The following is a 13,749-nucleotide window of genomic DNA, read 5'->3' as shown; positions in this document are numbered from 1 at the left end:
CTAGCTTTAGCTTCTGGTGCTTATAAAGTACCTCTTTAGGAAAAGCTTTGCAAGAAGTGCTACCCAACTCAGATTTAACCTACATTATATACAACACTCAACAGATTGACCATTGAATCTCTGTAAAGTTAGATGATAACTTATTAAGAAAGATCCCCAAGTACAATGGGAAAAACTTAGCTGCAGCTTGCCCAACATGCCAAAATATCCAGTGTACTAAGAAATCATGTTTTTGTGGATGGAGAGGCCTAAGACAAAATAATAAAAAACAATGGGCATCTATCAAAAACGCTACTTTGGGAGTGACTTGGTGGGTTCAGTAACCTCCTAAATCTAACTTTGCCATATAACCCAGAAGACTCTGAGGTAACTTTGGGTCAATGGCTCCCTTCCTTCCTTCCTTCCTTCCTTCCTTCCTTCCTTCCTTCCTTCCTCCCTCCCTCCCTCCCTCCCTCCCTCCCTCCCTCCCTTCCAGTGTTTTATGCTCAAGCAGGGGAGGGGCAGAGAGAGAGGGAGACACAGAATCCGAAGCAGGCTCCAGTCTGAGCTGTCAGCACAGAGCTGGATGTGGGACTCGAACCCATAAACACAAGATCATCACCTGAGCTGAAGTCAGACACCTAACCAACTAAGCTACCCAGGCGCCCCAATGGCCTTTATTAACTGCAGAAGCCCACTCAGGGCGCCTGTGTGGCTCAGTTGGTTAAGCATCCAACTTCGGCTCAGGTCATGATCTTATGGTTTGCGGGTTCGAGCCCCACGGGCTCTGTGCTAACAGCTTGGAGCCTAGAGCCTACTTTGGATTCTGTGTTTCCCTCTCTCTCTGCCCCTCCCCGGCTCACACTCTGTCTGTCTCTCTCTCAAAAATAAATAAATGTTAAAAAAATTTTAAAAATACTGTTGAAAGAAACCCAAAATGCACAGCTCTCCTAATCTGTGGGAAATCATTAAAGACTCCAGTAATTTATATAAGTGTTCAATTATTGCATTGGTACCCAAACTTATGGCCAACTAAACTAATTTCAATGTCATCATAGGGATAGAAACTATTGTAAATACCACCAGAGTTCCTCCCATTGGAGGAAGATGTGACTACTTAGGCAATGATTCTTTTTGGATTCCAGCATCTACTGACATCTGTGCATTCAGGAAAAATATATGGTTAGGTCCTAAACAACAACAGAGCCCTGAATTCACTCCAACTTGGCCTATAATGGTTATGCCTCTACAAATTAACATATGGCATCTGGGAAAAGGAAGATTTTGTTGGGAAGGTTTACAAAACACCTCTGTAATACTCCTTGATCTGCTTTGTAACCAGAGTACTTTTCATCACAACTCTACTGCTATATAGGGTAATACTGACCTTGTATCTCAAATAGAATTGCCTGCTTCTAACAAAAATTAAACTAATATTGATATTGATGATGAAATGTTTTGGAAGATAGCATTACAATCACCACAAGATGTAATATCTATGGAAACTAACTGGCCAGAGAAATTGTTCCATATAATAACAGACAATTTACTTACCATTTTAAACCAATCAGCCCAAACATATCACAAAGCACAAATAAGTATAGACAAAGGAAATAGATACTCAAATTAATTCAGAATTACAAAGTACCTGTAATGGATTTTTTTTTTTGATTCTTTTCTTTCTAATTCTGTACCTAGTCCCCATTGGTTGCTTCAAATATTATTAAAATTTTTTTTAAGTTTATTTGAGAGAGAGAGCACAAGTGGGGGAGGAGCAGAGAGAGAGGGAGAGATAGAATCTCAAGCAGGTTCCATGCTGCCAGCACAGAGCCTGACGTGGGGCTTGAGCTCAAAAACTTGCAAGACCATGACCTGAGCTGAAATCAAGAGTCCGAGGTTTAACCATCTGAGCCATCCAGACACCCCTGCTTCAAGTGTTATTAATTGGATTTTTATTGCTATTTCTGTGTTTATGCTATAAATGTTACAAAAGTGCAAAAGCAGCACACATACAATGTTTGCACTACAACTGGATCTTACTAAAAAAACGTGTACATATCTATATATCTATCTATGTATATATATTGTAATATTCCCTATTAAAGGACATACTGTTGGCCCCTGCAACATAGATTCCTAGGTGACTTAAATCAAGCCTAGCATTGAGGGACATGATGGACCCAGGGCAGATAAACAATCACCCTGGCATCAAGGGAGAAAATAATGATCAATGCTTTCTGTTGAAAGATTATTGATCAAAAGGGGGAAATAATGAGAGAAAAACTCTCGAAAGGTCTGATATACAAGGGATGCTATTAGATTTCTTTCTCAGTCAGCATGACTGTGTATAAACTTTGTTCAAACCAAAAGCCTGATTTACGGCCCTCCACCCATGTACTGTACATCTGGGGATGAGTAGCCTGAAGGAAAACCATCTTAAGATATCAATCAAGACTCCTGCTTCCTGCATTCCTTTGTGATGAAACTCATGATTCCTTCTTATATGCTAATCTGCAACCTCTTGAGCTTGTGCAAGATGTAAAAAAGTATAACCTTGTAAAAACGGATTATTCTCCGAACAGTTTCTTCCCTGTGAAGAGCACGTTTCCCAAACAACTGTCCTAACATGGGCTCGAAGAAAACTTTACTTTTAGAGATTCTGAAAGGTTTGTTTATTTTGCAAGGCCAGTAGAACCACAGCTCCTTGATTCATTTGGTTAGAGTTAATTCTCAAAACCTAAACTTAATGTTATTACGGGCTGACTGTAAGCAGTACCTTCCGATTAAAACTTATTTTTTAGGTATGCAGCTTTGTAAATTGTTTAGATTTCATTGTTTTGTTTTGAAATGTAAACTGAAGGCATTTTACATACAACTACGAAACCTTTCTTTTTAGTCACTTTCTACTACAATTACGATAGTTTTCCATTTACGGAAAGGCTTATTTTAAAATAAATTTATCTAGGAATAAAAGCGTGTCAATTTAAAGAAAGTACTCGTTACGTAAGTGGTTCGCAGCGACAACAAAATTAGAGACGGGAGCAGCCGAATCACCAGAACCGGTAAAACTGCAGCCAGGACACGGTGGGGAGGGTGCAGGAAAACTACGGAAGCCCGAAAGGCCAAGATGCATGCTGCAAAGCGTTCGCCGGGACCAAGAAGAAAAGATGACTCCGCCTCCCCGCCAAGTGCGGCACAGTGCGCAGGCGCGGCGGCGCGGCTCAGAGGTCGCTGCGTTTCATTGCGCAGGCGCCCGCGAGGGCGTGGGCGCCGGCGTGGCCCCCATGGAGTTACCTTAGCGGAGCCGGCAGCCCTAGGAGATTCCGGGATGAGCGCGGCGGAGGTCGACCGCTGGGCGTGGCTGCTGGTGCTCAGCTTCGTGTTTGGGTGCAATGTCCTCAGGATTCTCCTCCCGTCCTTCTCCTCCTTCGTAAGTGACTGTCTGGCCTTCCAGGGGGCCGGTGGTTCTCCGCCGCTGTCCCCGGCGAGCCCGGTGTAGACACATGGGACTCAGACCAACCGCGTGAGGGCCGGAGAAGCGTCTTGGTTGGGCTGTTCGCCTTAAGGTTTTTCTTTTTTTCTTCCTTCCTTCCTCCCTCCCTCCCTCCCTTCCTCCCTCCCTCCCTCCCTTCCTCCTTCCTTCCTTCCTCCCTCCCTCCCTCCCTTCCTCCTTCCTTCCGTTGTTAGCGTCTAAAAGTTGCAAGGCTTTACTCCCAAATCCGGATATCTGGATTCTCGGGGAGAAAAAAAAGAATGACCTGGTAACACCTGGCCACGTTTTCACGTGGCAGCAGCCCTCAGACTGGGAGTTCTCAGTGCCCCTCTGCCAGCCACACTTAGTTCCGTTAACCCCCGGTCCCTGGAGGCATCCAGCAGCCTCGCTGCTGGGGGTCCAGTGCCTGGAGGCCCTGGCCCTTTCGTGCATGTAGTGCCAGAGCGCCAGCTCTGCCAGGTCCCATATGGAAGGATCTCAGGGTGCAGCAGCCCCCGTTCTTGGGGTGAGAGGCAGTGTAGACAGAATCTCGGCACTGTGTGATGCTTCCTGTATTCAAGGGAGCAAATGGCACTGGAATGCAGCTCCCCGCCGTGCGTTTTGCGTAGGCATGAGTGCATAAACTCGGGTCCAGTCGTCACGGCTGCTGTAAGATATGAATGTCATCCCGTCTCCTTTTACTAGCAGAGGAGTCTGACACAGAGGGTCAAGGGGTTGCACTGTGTCATCCGGTTCGGGACTGCGGGGGTGGAGACTGATCTTGGTTTGTGATTCTCCTAGTTTTGTGCCTCTGCCTGTTGGAGCCCGAAGAGAGGTTTGGTGGCAAATTTGATGTCAGGTGTGTGTGGGAAACAGGGAGCTGTTTCCTGGGGAAGGGCGCCCTCTTTATGTCCACAGCAGGAGTGAGGGACTGTCTGACAGAGCTCAGAGACTGGGTGCGAGCATTGGAGCATTATTGCCGGAAACGCATTTCTGTGCTGATTTAAATTGGTGGTGTATGTGTGTGTGTGTGTGTGTGTGTATCGGGGGGTGGGGGTGGAATTGAAGACTAGGCAGGATTTCTACTTTCTTTATTCTACCAGCATTCACTGAGTGCCTGTTTTGTGTAAAACTCTGTGCCAGGACTTTACTACCCGCATTGTCCTAAGGCATACAGAATTCTCTCTAACCCCCCAACCTCCCTTCAGAATCTATCCTGATGCTACCTAGTCTTTAAGATGATGTCCCAAGTACTTAGCATTGCATAAAAGACCCTTGAAGAGCTGGCCTCTGCCCATCTCTTTTTTTTTTTTTAATGTTTATATTAGAGAGAGAGAGAGACACTTGGGGAGCAGGGGAGTGGCAGAGAGAGAGAGACAGACACGGAGACAGAATCTGAAGCAGGCTCCAGGCTCTGAGCTGTCAGCACAGAGCCCGATGTGGGGCTCAAATTCACGAACTGTGAGATCACGACCTCAGCCGAAGTTGGACCTCAACCGACTGAGCCACCCAAGTGCCCCTTTTTCCTTTTAAATAAAAAATTGTGGTACAGTACACATAACATAAAATTTACCATTTTATCATTTTTAGGTGTGTAGTTCGGTGGCATGAAGTAATCCACATTGTTGTGCAACCATCACCACTATCCATCTAGAATTTTTCCATCCTCCTAAACTGAAACTCTGTCCATTCAACAGTAAGTCCCTGTCCTCTGTCACCTTGGCCCTGGCAACCACAGTTCTACTTTCTGTCTCTATGAATTTGGCCACTGTGGTTATTTCATGTAGGTGAAATCATGCAATATTTTCCCTTTTATGCCTGGCTTATTTCATTCAGCATAATGTCTCTAAGGCTCTCTCTGTTGCAGCATGTGCTAGGATTACCTTCTTTTCTTTTTAAGGCTGAATAATATTTCATTGTATGTGTAGACCACATACAATGGTTATCCATTCATCTTTTGATGGACATTTGGGTTGTCTCCACCTTTTGGCCCTTGTGAATTATGCTGCTGGAACATTGGTGTACAAATACCTGTTAGAGTCTCTGCTTTCAGTACTTTTGGGTAAATACCCAGAAGTGGAATTTCTGGATCATGTGGTAATTCTATTTTCAATTTTCTGAGAAACTGCCAAACTGTTTTCCATAGCCGCTGCACCATTTTGCATCGTCACCATCAATGTACAAGGTTCTAATTTCTCCACAATTTCCAACACTTGCTATTTTCTGTTTTGTTTTGTTTTTATAATAGCCATCCTCAATGGATGTGAGGTGGCATCTGACTGTGGTTTTGATTTGCATTTTCCTAATGATTAGTGATGTTGAACATCATTTTATATGCTTATTGGCCATCTGTATACCTTCTTTGGAGAAATGTCGATTCAAGTCCTCTGTCCCCTTTAAATATATATGTATGTATTTTAATGTTTATTTATTTTTGAGAAAGAGCGTGAAGCAGGGAGGGGCAGAGAGAGAGGGAGACACAGAATCCGAAGCAGGCTCCAGGCTCCAGGCTCCGAGCTGTCAGCACAGAGCCCGACATGGGGCTCAAACTCACGAGCTGTGAGATCATGACCTGAGCCCAAGTCGGACGCTTAACTGACTGAGCCACCCAGGCGCCCCTGTTCCCCTTTTTAATGCAGCTGTCCCTAAGGGAAGGGCATCCTCTGTAGGCCCACAGCAGGGAGTGAATGGGATTTTTTTGTTTTTTTTTGTTCATTTGGTTTTTTGTTGAGTGAGGAGCTGTTTGTATATTGTGGATTAAACTACTTATTAGGTATATGATTTGTACATATTTTCTTCCATTCTGGGGGTTGCTTGCCCATCTTTCTTGGAGTATCACCTGGATTCTTATGTACCCCATCCCATTTCATCTCTCGTGGGAGCCATATGAAACTAACCTAAATTGCTCAGAGAGGCTGTGTTGGTTTTGTGCTCCTCTATGAATCGTTCATAATTTCCCATTAGCAGAGGGGGCAAGAGGAGTGTTTGTTTCGGGCGTGGCAGCAGTTATAAGGAAGATCTGTCATCATCTCAGGCTCCTTACCTAAGCTTCCACCAAACTCGTGCTCTGCAGCTAGCGCACACTCACTAAAGGTTGTCGCTGCAGTCTAGTTGTGCCTGGGGCTTGCACCCGTGGATGTTCATCGTTTAGATGAAAGAGCCCTGGGTTTGCCTTTGGACTTGTGTTCACATTCTGTGCCGCTTCCCACAGGAAGTACAGCCTCTCTGACCTCAATCCAGTTAGCTTTCTTAAACCCGTTTCCCCTTGGTTGTAGCGCTATTTGCCAGGGTTGTGAGCCAGGCTCAAAGGATGATGTATAGTTATCCCATCAGAGTACAGCCCTTATTTTTGGTGTTCAGAACAAGGAAGAGTAATGAAGAGATTGTACAGCCTGGTGGCTGGGTTTGTGGCGAGGGTCAGTGTAAAGCTGTAAGGCATGCTTTGGTCCTGGGTCGGGTAAAATGCTGTTCTCTCACCACACTTAGAGGCTGCCCATTACAGGCCCTCCCGAGGAGAATCCGAAAGCTTAATTGGGAATGGGCCATATCCTCGTACTTCCAATTATAGCCTTCCCTACAGTGTTTCGGAAGCATTTCCCACCCAGCCAGAAGCAGAGGAGGGGCACGCCGTCCCATTAGTTGGGTAGGCTGGTTGAGGCCCTATAATCTCTTAAGTATCACAAGTCCCCTGCCTAGCAAAGCCTGGCTAGGTCCTGGCAGGGGATCTCAGCTCAATACTGGGGCGGAGGAGGGGCCTGATGAGGATACCCAGTCCCTGGTGTTGACTTGGCTGGCATTTCCTCAGAGTTCTTTCTCGTCTTCAAGCTGGTCACAGGACGTATGGATGACAGAGCCTAGTTCCTATAGTAGGCGATCCAGGACTTTGTTCAGCCAAAGGCAGAGGAAGAGGTGGACAAAGATGCCCCCTCGAGCGCCCACTCTGCGCGGGTGTAGGGAGGCGCGCTGCGCAGGCGCCTCAAGCCTGACGAGGGCATTGGGCCGAGTGAACGTCCCAGCGAGCTGCGTGCACTGCGCAAGCGCCCCGGGAACGACGGTGAGGGGCGGGGTGTAGGGAGGTGCAGTGCGCAGGCGCCCCAGGACTGACGCGGCAGAGGGCGGGGTGTAGGGAGGCGCACTGCGCAGACGCCCCAGGATTGACGCGGCCGGGGGTGGGTTCAGCGCTGGCGTGAGCAGCCCCTCCTTCACGGGTCCTCGCTTTGCTGACCCTAGACGCGGGCACAGTGCAGGCTGTCCCCCTGGGACTTGGTTTGTGGGGCCGACTGCCATTTTTATACTTGATTTTGGAATTGCCTTCATTTTCTGCTTTAAAAAGTGGCCGCCTCCGTTTCCCTATAGGGGCCCAGGCCACTGAGACGAGGGGCAGACACTGCAGGACCTGCCACTGTAGGTGCCTTCCTGGGACCCTCCTCTCCCTTTCCAAGGAGCATGGTCACCTAGTGAGTTCCTGTTGCAGGCCAGGCGTGAGGATGACCCCCAAGTAGTAGTTGTGGGGGTGCTGGGGGTTGGGTGCGCAGGTGCGGCCTTGTGAATGGGGTCGTCCACGTGCGGGGGACCTGTGCTGTGAGGAGGGCTCCCGACTGGAGAGCGCTGACCCGCCGGGCGTGGCACGTTGGGCTGTTTTGGGTCCGCAGAAGGGGCCTTGGTCCCTTCTCAGGATGAGGAGTGTGTCGCCTGTATTAGGGACACATCTGAGCGGGCAACCCCAGCATGTCATTCCCCCTGTGCCTCCTGTGTTCCAGGAGGGATGAGCCTTTGGGACTTAAATGGCATTATGTATTGATTAATTTTCAGATGGGTCTGGTCCAGGGAGGTAGGTGCCAGCCATTGAGTGGTAGAGTGGGGTTTCAGTCTAACCCGGTGTGACCCCAAGTTCAAGCCCTAGCATTTTGTCTGTTGGGAAGGGAGTGTGGAACTTGGACAGGACCTGAGGGTGAGTCTGGTAGGACACTGAGCTCATGCAGGCTGGCGGCCAGCGTCTGGGGCACCAGGGTGACGAGAAGGATCGGTTCTATCCTCGCCTTCTCCCAAGATTCTCCTACTGCCTGTCATCTTAATAACTCATTTTCTACTTGAGAATTCTTTGTAGACCCATCTCCAGGTCTTTGAAAAGCTGTACCCCACACAGCCTATCTGTTTCTGTCAAGTGGGAGGTTTAATGTCCTGAAAGGTGCTTTTGAGTACATAAGGAGGACAGGGGTTTATTTTTGATTTAAACATTAATATTCAAAACCTTTACATTCAAATCTCATTAAGTGTTACAATTCAATTCATAATTCTAGAATGTTTTAGTTGTCACTTATCGGGAGGTCTTGGGTTAATGTGGGTACATATTTGCAAATTTAAACACTTTCGAATAGTTCTGTATACTTGCAGATGTCATTTATCCGTTTCCCCCCGCAAGCACTGCAGTTGTCTAATTTAACCACAAAACTCTTCACTTCTCCCCAAGCTCATTTTCCCACCCTCCCTCACTGAGTGCTGAGTAAACACTTTGGGCCTTCTCGGTTTGTAATTTTCTTGTGTGTTCTGTATACTGCTAAGTAATGTGTTTGTGCTTCTGTTTCTTCTCTTGAAAATCTAGTTTAAAAAAAAATTTTTTTTAACGTTTATTCATTTTTTGAGAGACAGAAGGAGGCAGTGTGAGCAGGGGAGGGGCAGAGAGAGAGGGAGACACAGAATCCGAAGCAGGCTCCGGGCTCTGAACCGACAGCACAGAGCCCGACGCGGGACTTGAACCCACAAACCACGAGATCATGACCTGAGCCAAAGTGGGACGCCCAACCAACTGAGCCACCCAGGTGCCCCTTGAAAATGTAGTTTTAAAAGCGAGGTTTATTGATGTGTACTTTGCATTTAGTGAAATTGACGTTTTCTAGGTAGGTGGGCAATTTGATGAGTTTGTGCCCTTATTCAGTAGGATAACCACCATCACAATCAAGATAGGATCTCTTTCACTCAAAAAATCTACTTCTTGCCCATTTCTTGATGTGTTAAGTTTAAACATCCATAGACTCTTTGCTCTTAAAGATGATTCTGTGACTTTCTTAAGAAAATTTGTGCTGTTCCTATTTTCGTCTCCAGAGTGGATCAGGTTGGAGTATATCTGTCCTTTAGTTAGGGGGTTGGGTAGGGGCCAGGCGAGGGCAGAGGGGGTGAAGACAGAGCTACTCTTGGCATGAGGCCTGCAGGAAGATGTGCGGTAGCAAACACACTGCTTTGTTCAAGTGCCCTTGAGAGACCTCTCGTGTCCCCACGAGAAGGACTTCATTGCGCAGGCACCGGAGGTTGCCATCTCAGAGGCGGTCCCAGGACCTGGCACTTGCGCGGGCGCGGGGGGAGACCCATGACGGGGACATGGCTTCCCAGTCTCTTTCTGAAGAGTTGCCCTGTTGTGCAGAGGGGAGCCTAAGCCGGAGGGACTGACTCATTGTGCGCGTGCTATGTGCCAGTACACGTCATACGTTATCTTCTTTCTTTTTTTTTTTAAACTTATTTATTTATTTTGAGACAGACAATGCCAGCAGGGGAGGGGCAGAGACCAGGGGAGAGAGAGAATCCCAACAAAACTCTGCGTTGTCAGAGCAGAGCCTGACGAGGGGCTCCAACTTACCAACCATGAGATCGTGACCCGAGCCAAAATCAAGAGTTGGATGCTTAACAGACTGAGCCATCCGGGTGCTCCTCTTTAGTCTTTAAGAAAAAAAAATATTTTTTTAATGTTTTATTTATTCTTGAGAGAGAGAGAGCGAGTGAGCGAGCACGAGCAGGGGAGGAGCAGAGCGAGAGAGGCACACAGAATCCAAAGCAGGATCCAGGCTCCCGAGCTGTCAGCACAGAGCCTGACGCGGGGCTCACAAGCTGTGAGATCATGACCTGAGCCGAAGTTGGAGGCTCAGCCGACTGAGCCACCCAGGTGCCCCTCATCTTTTTTTTTAATCAAACTTTTAAAAATTTTGAAACAAACATGCAGGAAAGTTAGGCATACAGTGCAAGGAACCAACATTGTTTCCTGAAACATTTGAAATTAAGCTGTCAACCTGCGCCCCTGCATTCCTGGATGCACCAGTGTATAAACAGGTGGCTTGTCCACAACACAACCATCAGGGACCTTCCTGATCTCTCGTTCCTGTTTTCACTCCTCCCAAGTGAGGTCCTTTGCAGCAAAAGGACCCTGGTCAGTACCATGCGTTGCACATACTTGTCACGCCTCATCAGTCTGGAAGGATTCTCCGTCTTTCCTGGACTTGCAGGGCTGACATTTCTGAATAGGGCAAGGGCAGTGAGTTCGCACAATGGCCTTCTTGGAACATCCTTGTCTGATGTCGCAGAAGGGATGCTGTGTTCTCATTGCAGGTCTTCTGGTGCTGTGGACTTTGAGTTAGGGGTGTTCACTCTCCGCTTGGGGTGGGTGCTCCAGGGTTTCTCAGTCCTTCCCCGCCCCAGACCTGCGCTGTGGGTGGGTCTCACTCCACCCTTGCTGTCAGGGGATCCGTACTTGTCCTGGCTGCTGCCCAGCGCCACCTGGTGGCCACTGCTCCCTGGTCCTGGGGTGGGAGCGAGTGTCCCTGCAGTTGTGTGTGTGCGTGCGCAGGTATCTGGGGACGGTGCATGTGAGCGATGGGGGCCTGGCTGTCGGAGGTGCCCCTTCACAAACCTTTACATCTGTATATCTCCATCTGCGGAAAATCGCAAGTTCACACCCATATGCCTCCCAATTCTAATTCAACACTGCAGGATTCATTGTATTCTTTTCCAGATCCATATTTCTAATCCCCTTTTCTGACAGTGAGAAAACTGGCTCCCATTATTTTCATTATGTCTGCTGTATTTGATTAAGGCTTTGTAACTCCCATCCTCACTGCTGCCTGCTCCCCCCCACCCCCCATGCCTGTTCCCCCATGCCTACTCCCCCTCAGCCCCTGTGCCTGCCCCCCCATCCCCCAGGCCTGCTCCCCCTACCCTCCCCCGTGCCTGTGCTCCCCCTCACCCCTGTGCCTGCTCCCCCATGCCTGCTCCCCCCATCCCCCAGGCTCCCCCCCAGGCCTGCTCCCCCCACCCCATGCCTGCCCCCCGCAATGCCTGCTCCCCCCATTCCCCATGCCTGTCAGCCCCTCTTGGGCTCTGTCTCTGTGTTTGGCTGGGTGCTCCCAGCCTGTATCCTGTGTGACTCATGCGCTCACTCTAATGCCAGGCTGCCCTTTCTTGGAGACCCCTGTAGCACTGTGCTTGGCTCTGACCCCCTTGCACGGTGCCCCTCTGTGGGAGTGCCCTCCTCCTGCTGGGCCACGCCCTCCTCACTGGCCCCCTACGCCCACCTTCCTCTGCCTACCTAAGAGGACGTGTGCTCCTTGTCACCCGAGTGGCAACTGGAATTGGTTTTCATTTTGTAATCACAGTTTTGTGGTTAGAGTGAAAGATACGTCCATTTGCACCGGAGCGATCCATGAGCATATCTGCAAAAGGAAACGTAGAATGTGAATAATGGTCCACATCAGAGGGAGTTTTGTCTTTGTGGTGGTTGTGGGGGCAGGAGGACCAGGCAGCCGAGGCTGGCTATGTAGGTAAGGGGCAGCCCGCCCCGCTGGAAGAGACCTCAGGGGAGTGGTGGAGGAGGTGGGGGAGAAGGTGTACCCCCGTGGAGAGGTGCTGATCCCTGCTGTCCGCCCCGCCAGATGTCCAGGGTGCTGCAGAAGGACGCCGAGCAGGAGTCGCAGATGAGAGCGGAGATCCAGGGTATGAAGCAAGAACTCTCCACCGTCAACATGATGGACGAATTCGCCAGATATGCCAGGCTGGAGAGAAAGATCAACAAGATGACGGATAAGCTTAAAACTCACGGTACTGGTTTCAGTTGTAGTGTGGAAAGTTTTACGAGAGCTGATTAATAGGGAAGTTTTTATATAAAGATTCGTAGAATATGTTTTGATTCTTCGATGTTCTAAATGTTGAAAGGAACTTTTAGGTTGTCTGGAAGAAACCCAGTGATCATTATTACTTTCTCCTTACTTGCCTGTGAACCTTTGCTTCCTAAGCACAGAAACAACTAACATCTTCTGAGTTTTTCTTCGTTTTCTGTAGGTAGACATTTTCAAATTCAATACATTTTGAGACAAGCCTGAAAAAGTGTCATCCTGGATTCCCACGGGCTTTTGTGAATACTCTCAAAAATGCCCAGCAGTGTCCTTACCCCAGTATAGACTTCAGGGTTGGGGTTTGGTCTTGTTCACTGCTACTTTTGCCACCACCCCTAGCAGTCTCCTGTGATGAAGACGTTTTTCACCCATGTGCTGGGTGAGAGAGCTCTCTCCATGGCTCGTAAGACCTACGGAAGGGCCCACCCAGGCCCAGGACTAGCCAGGTTTCCACTTCTGGGTTAGTGTGCTGTGTAGACAGGGAGGCCTGGGGAGCAAATCTAGTCCTCCTGGTGAGTGATAAGTGCACTATAAAAGGAATCTCTGATGTAGATGGGTAGTTTTAAGCATTTTCACAATTAAAGCTTCAAATCTTATAATTCTGTGTGTGATTCTATTTCTTTTTTTTTTAATTTTTTTTTTTTAACGTTTATTTATTTTTGAGACAGAGAGAGACAGAGCATGAATGGGGGAGGGTCAGAGAGAGGGAGACACAGAATCTGAAACAGGCTCCAGGCTCTGAGCTGTCAGCACAGAGCCCGATGCGGGGCTTGAACTCACTGTGTGAGATCATGACCTGAGCCGAAGTTGGCCGCTTAACCGACTGAGCCACCCAGGCGCCCCTGTGTGTGATTCTATTTTAATGACTGGCATAATGTGTGGCTTTTAAGAAATTCTGTTTTATATTTTCTTTTTATTTTTCAATGTTTATTTTTGAGAGAGAGAGCGCGTGCGCACACACACAAGTCGGGGAGGGGCAGAGAGAGAGAGGGAGACACAGGATCTGAAGTAGGCTCCGGGCTCTGAGCTGTCAGCACCGAGCCCGACTTGGGGCTCGAACTCATGAGCCACCAGATCACGACCTGAGCCGAAGTCCAGAATCGGATGTCTAACTGACTGAGCCACCCAGGCACCTGTCTGGTTTATAATTTGTAAATACACTGAATTGGAAAACATTTTATAAAATGAAAATGACATTTCTGTGTACTTTGAGTATTTTCTTCATTTTTCAGGACTGATAATAATGATTTCATCCTTGTTTTCCTTTCAGTGAAAGCTCGGACAGCCCAGTTGGCCAAGATAAAATGGGTTATAAGTGTTGCCTTCTATGTATTGCAAGTAAGTGCCCTATTGTGTCACCTGGGG

At 48.2% G+C, this 13,749-nt stretch overlaps 1 protein-coding gene across 6 annotated transcripts in view; it reads left to right on the top strand.

Moving 5' to 3' along the window:
* The first annotated feature begins 3,208 nt into the window (after window positions 1–3,208).
* The window catches only part of GET1 (guided entry of tail-anchored proteins factor 1), a 61,396-nt gene continuing 50,855 nt past the window's right edge, over window positions 3,209–13,749 (top strand). For 2 of the 6 annotated variants that reach the window (XM_027041594.2, XM_027041591.2), the window contains exons 1-3: window positions 3,210–3,409; window positions 12,145–12,310; window positions 13,655–13,722. In XM_027041594.2, coding sequence (XP_026897395.1) covers window positions 3,308–3,409; window positions 12,145–12,310; window positions 13,655–13,722 — 336 coding nt within the window. In that variant the 5' untranslated portion in view covers window positions 3,210–3,307. Of the gene's footprint in view, window positions 3,410–6,611; window positions 7,909–12,144; window positions 12,311–13,654; window positions 13,723–13,749 lie in introns of those variants that run through there. The other 4 variants (XM_027041592.2, XM_015063177.3, XM_027041595.2 and 1 more) reach the window with 4 other exon arrangements.

This window comes from Acinonyx jubatus, chromosome C2, assembly GCF_027475565.1.
Source record: "Acinonyx jubatus isolate Ajub_Pintada_27869175 chromosome C2, VMU_Ajub_asm_v1.0, whole genome shotgun sequence".
NCBI lineage: Eukaryota > Metazoa > Chordata > Mammalia > Carnivora > Felidae > Acinonyx > Acinonyx jubatus.
Note: the sequence above shows the minus strand (reverse complement) of the source record. Positions and strands in the feature narration are given on the sequence as shown.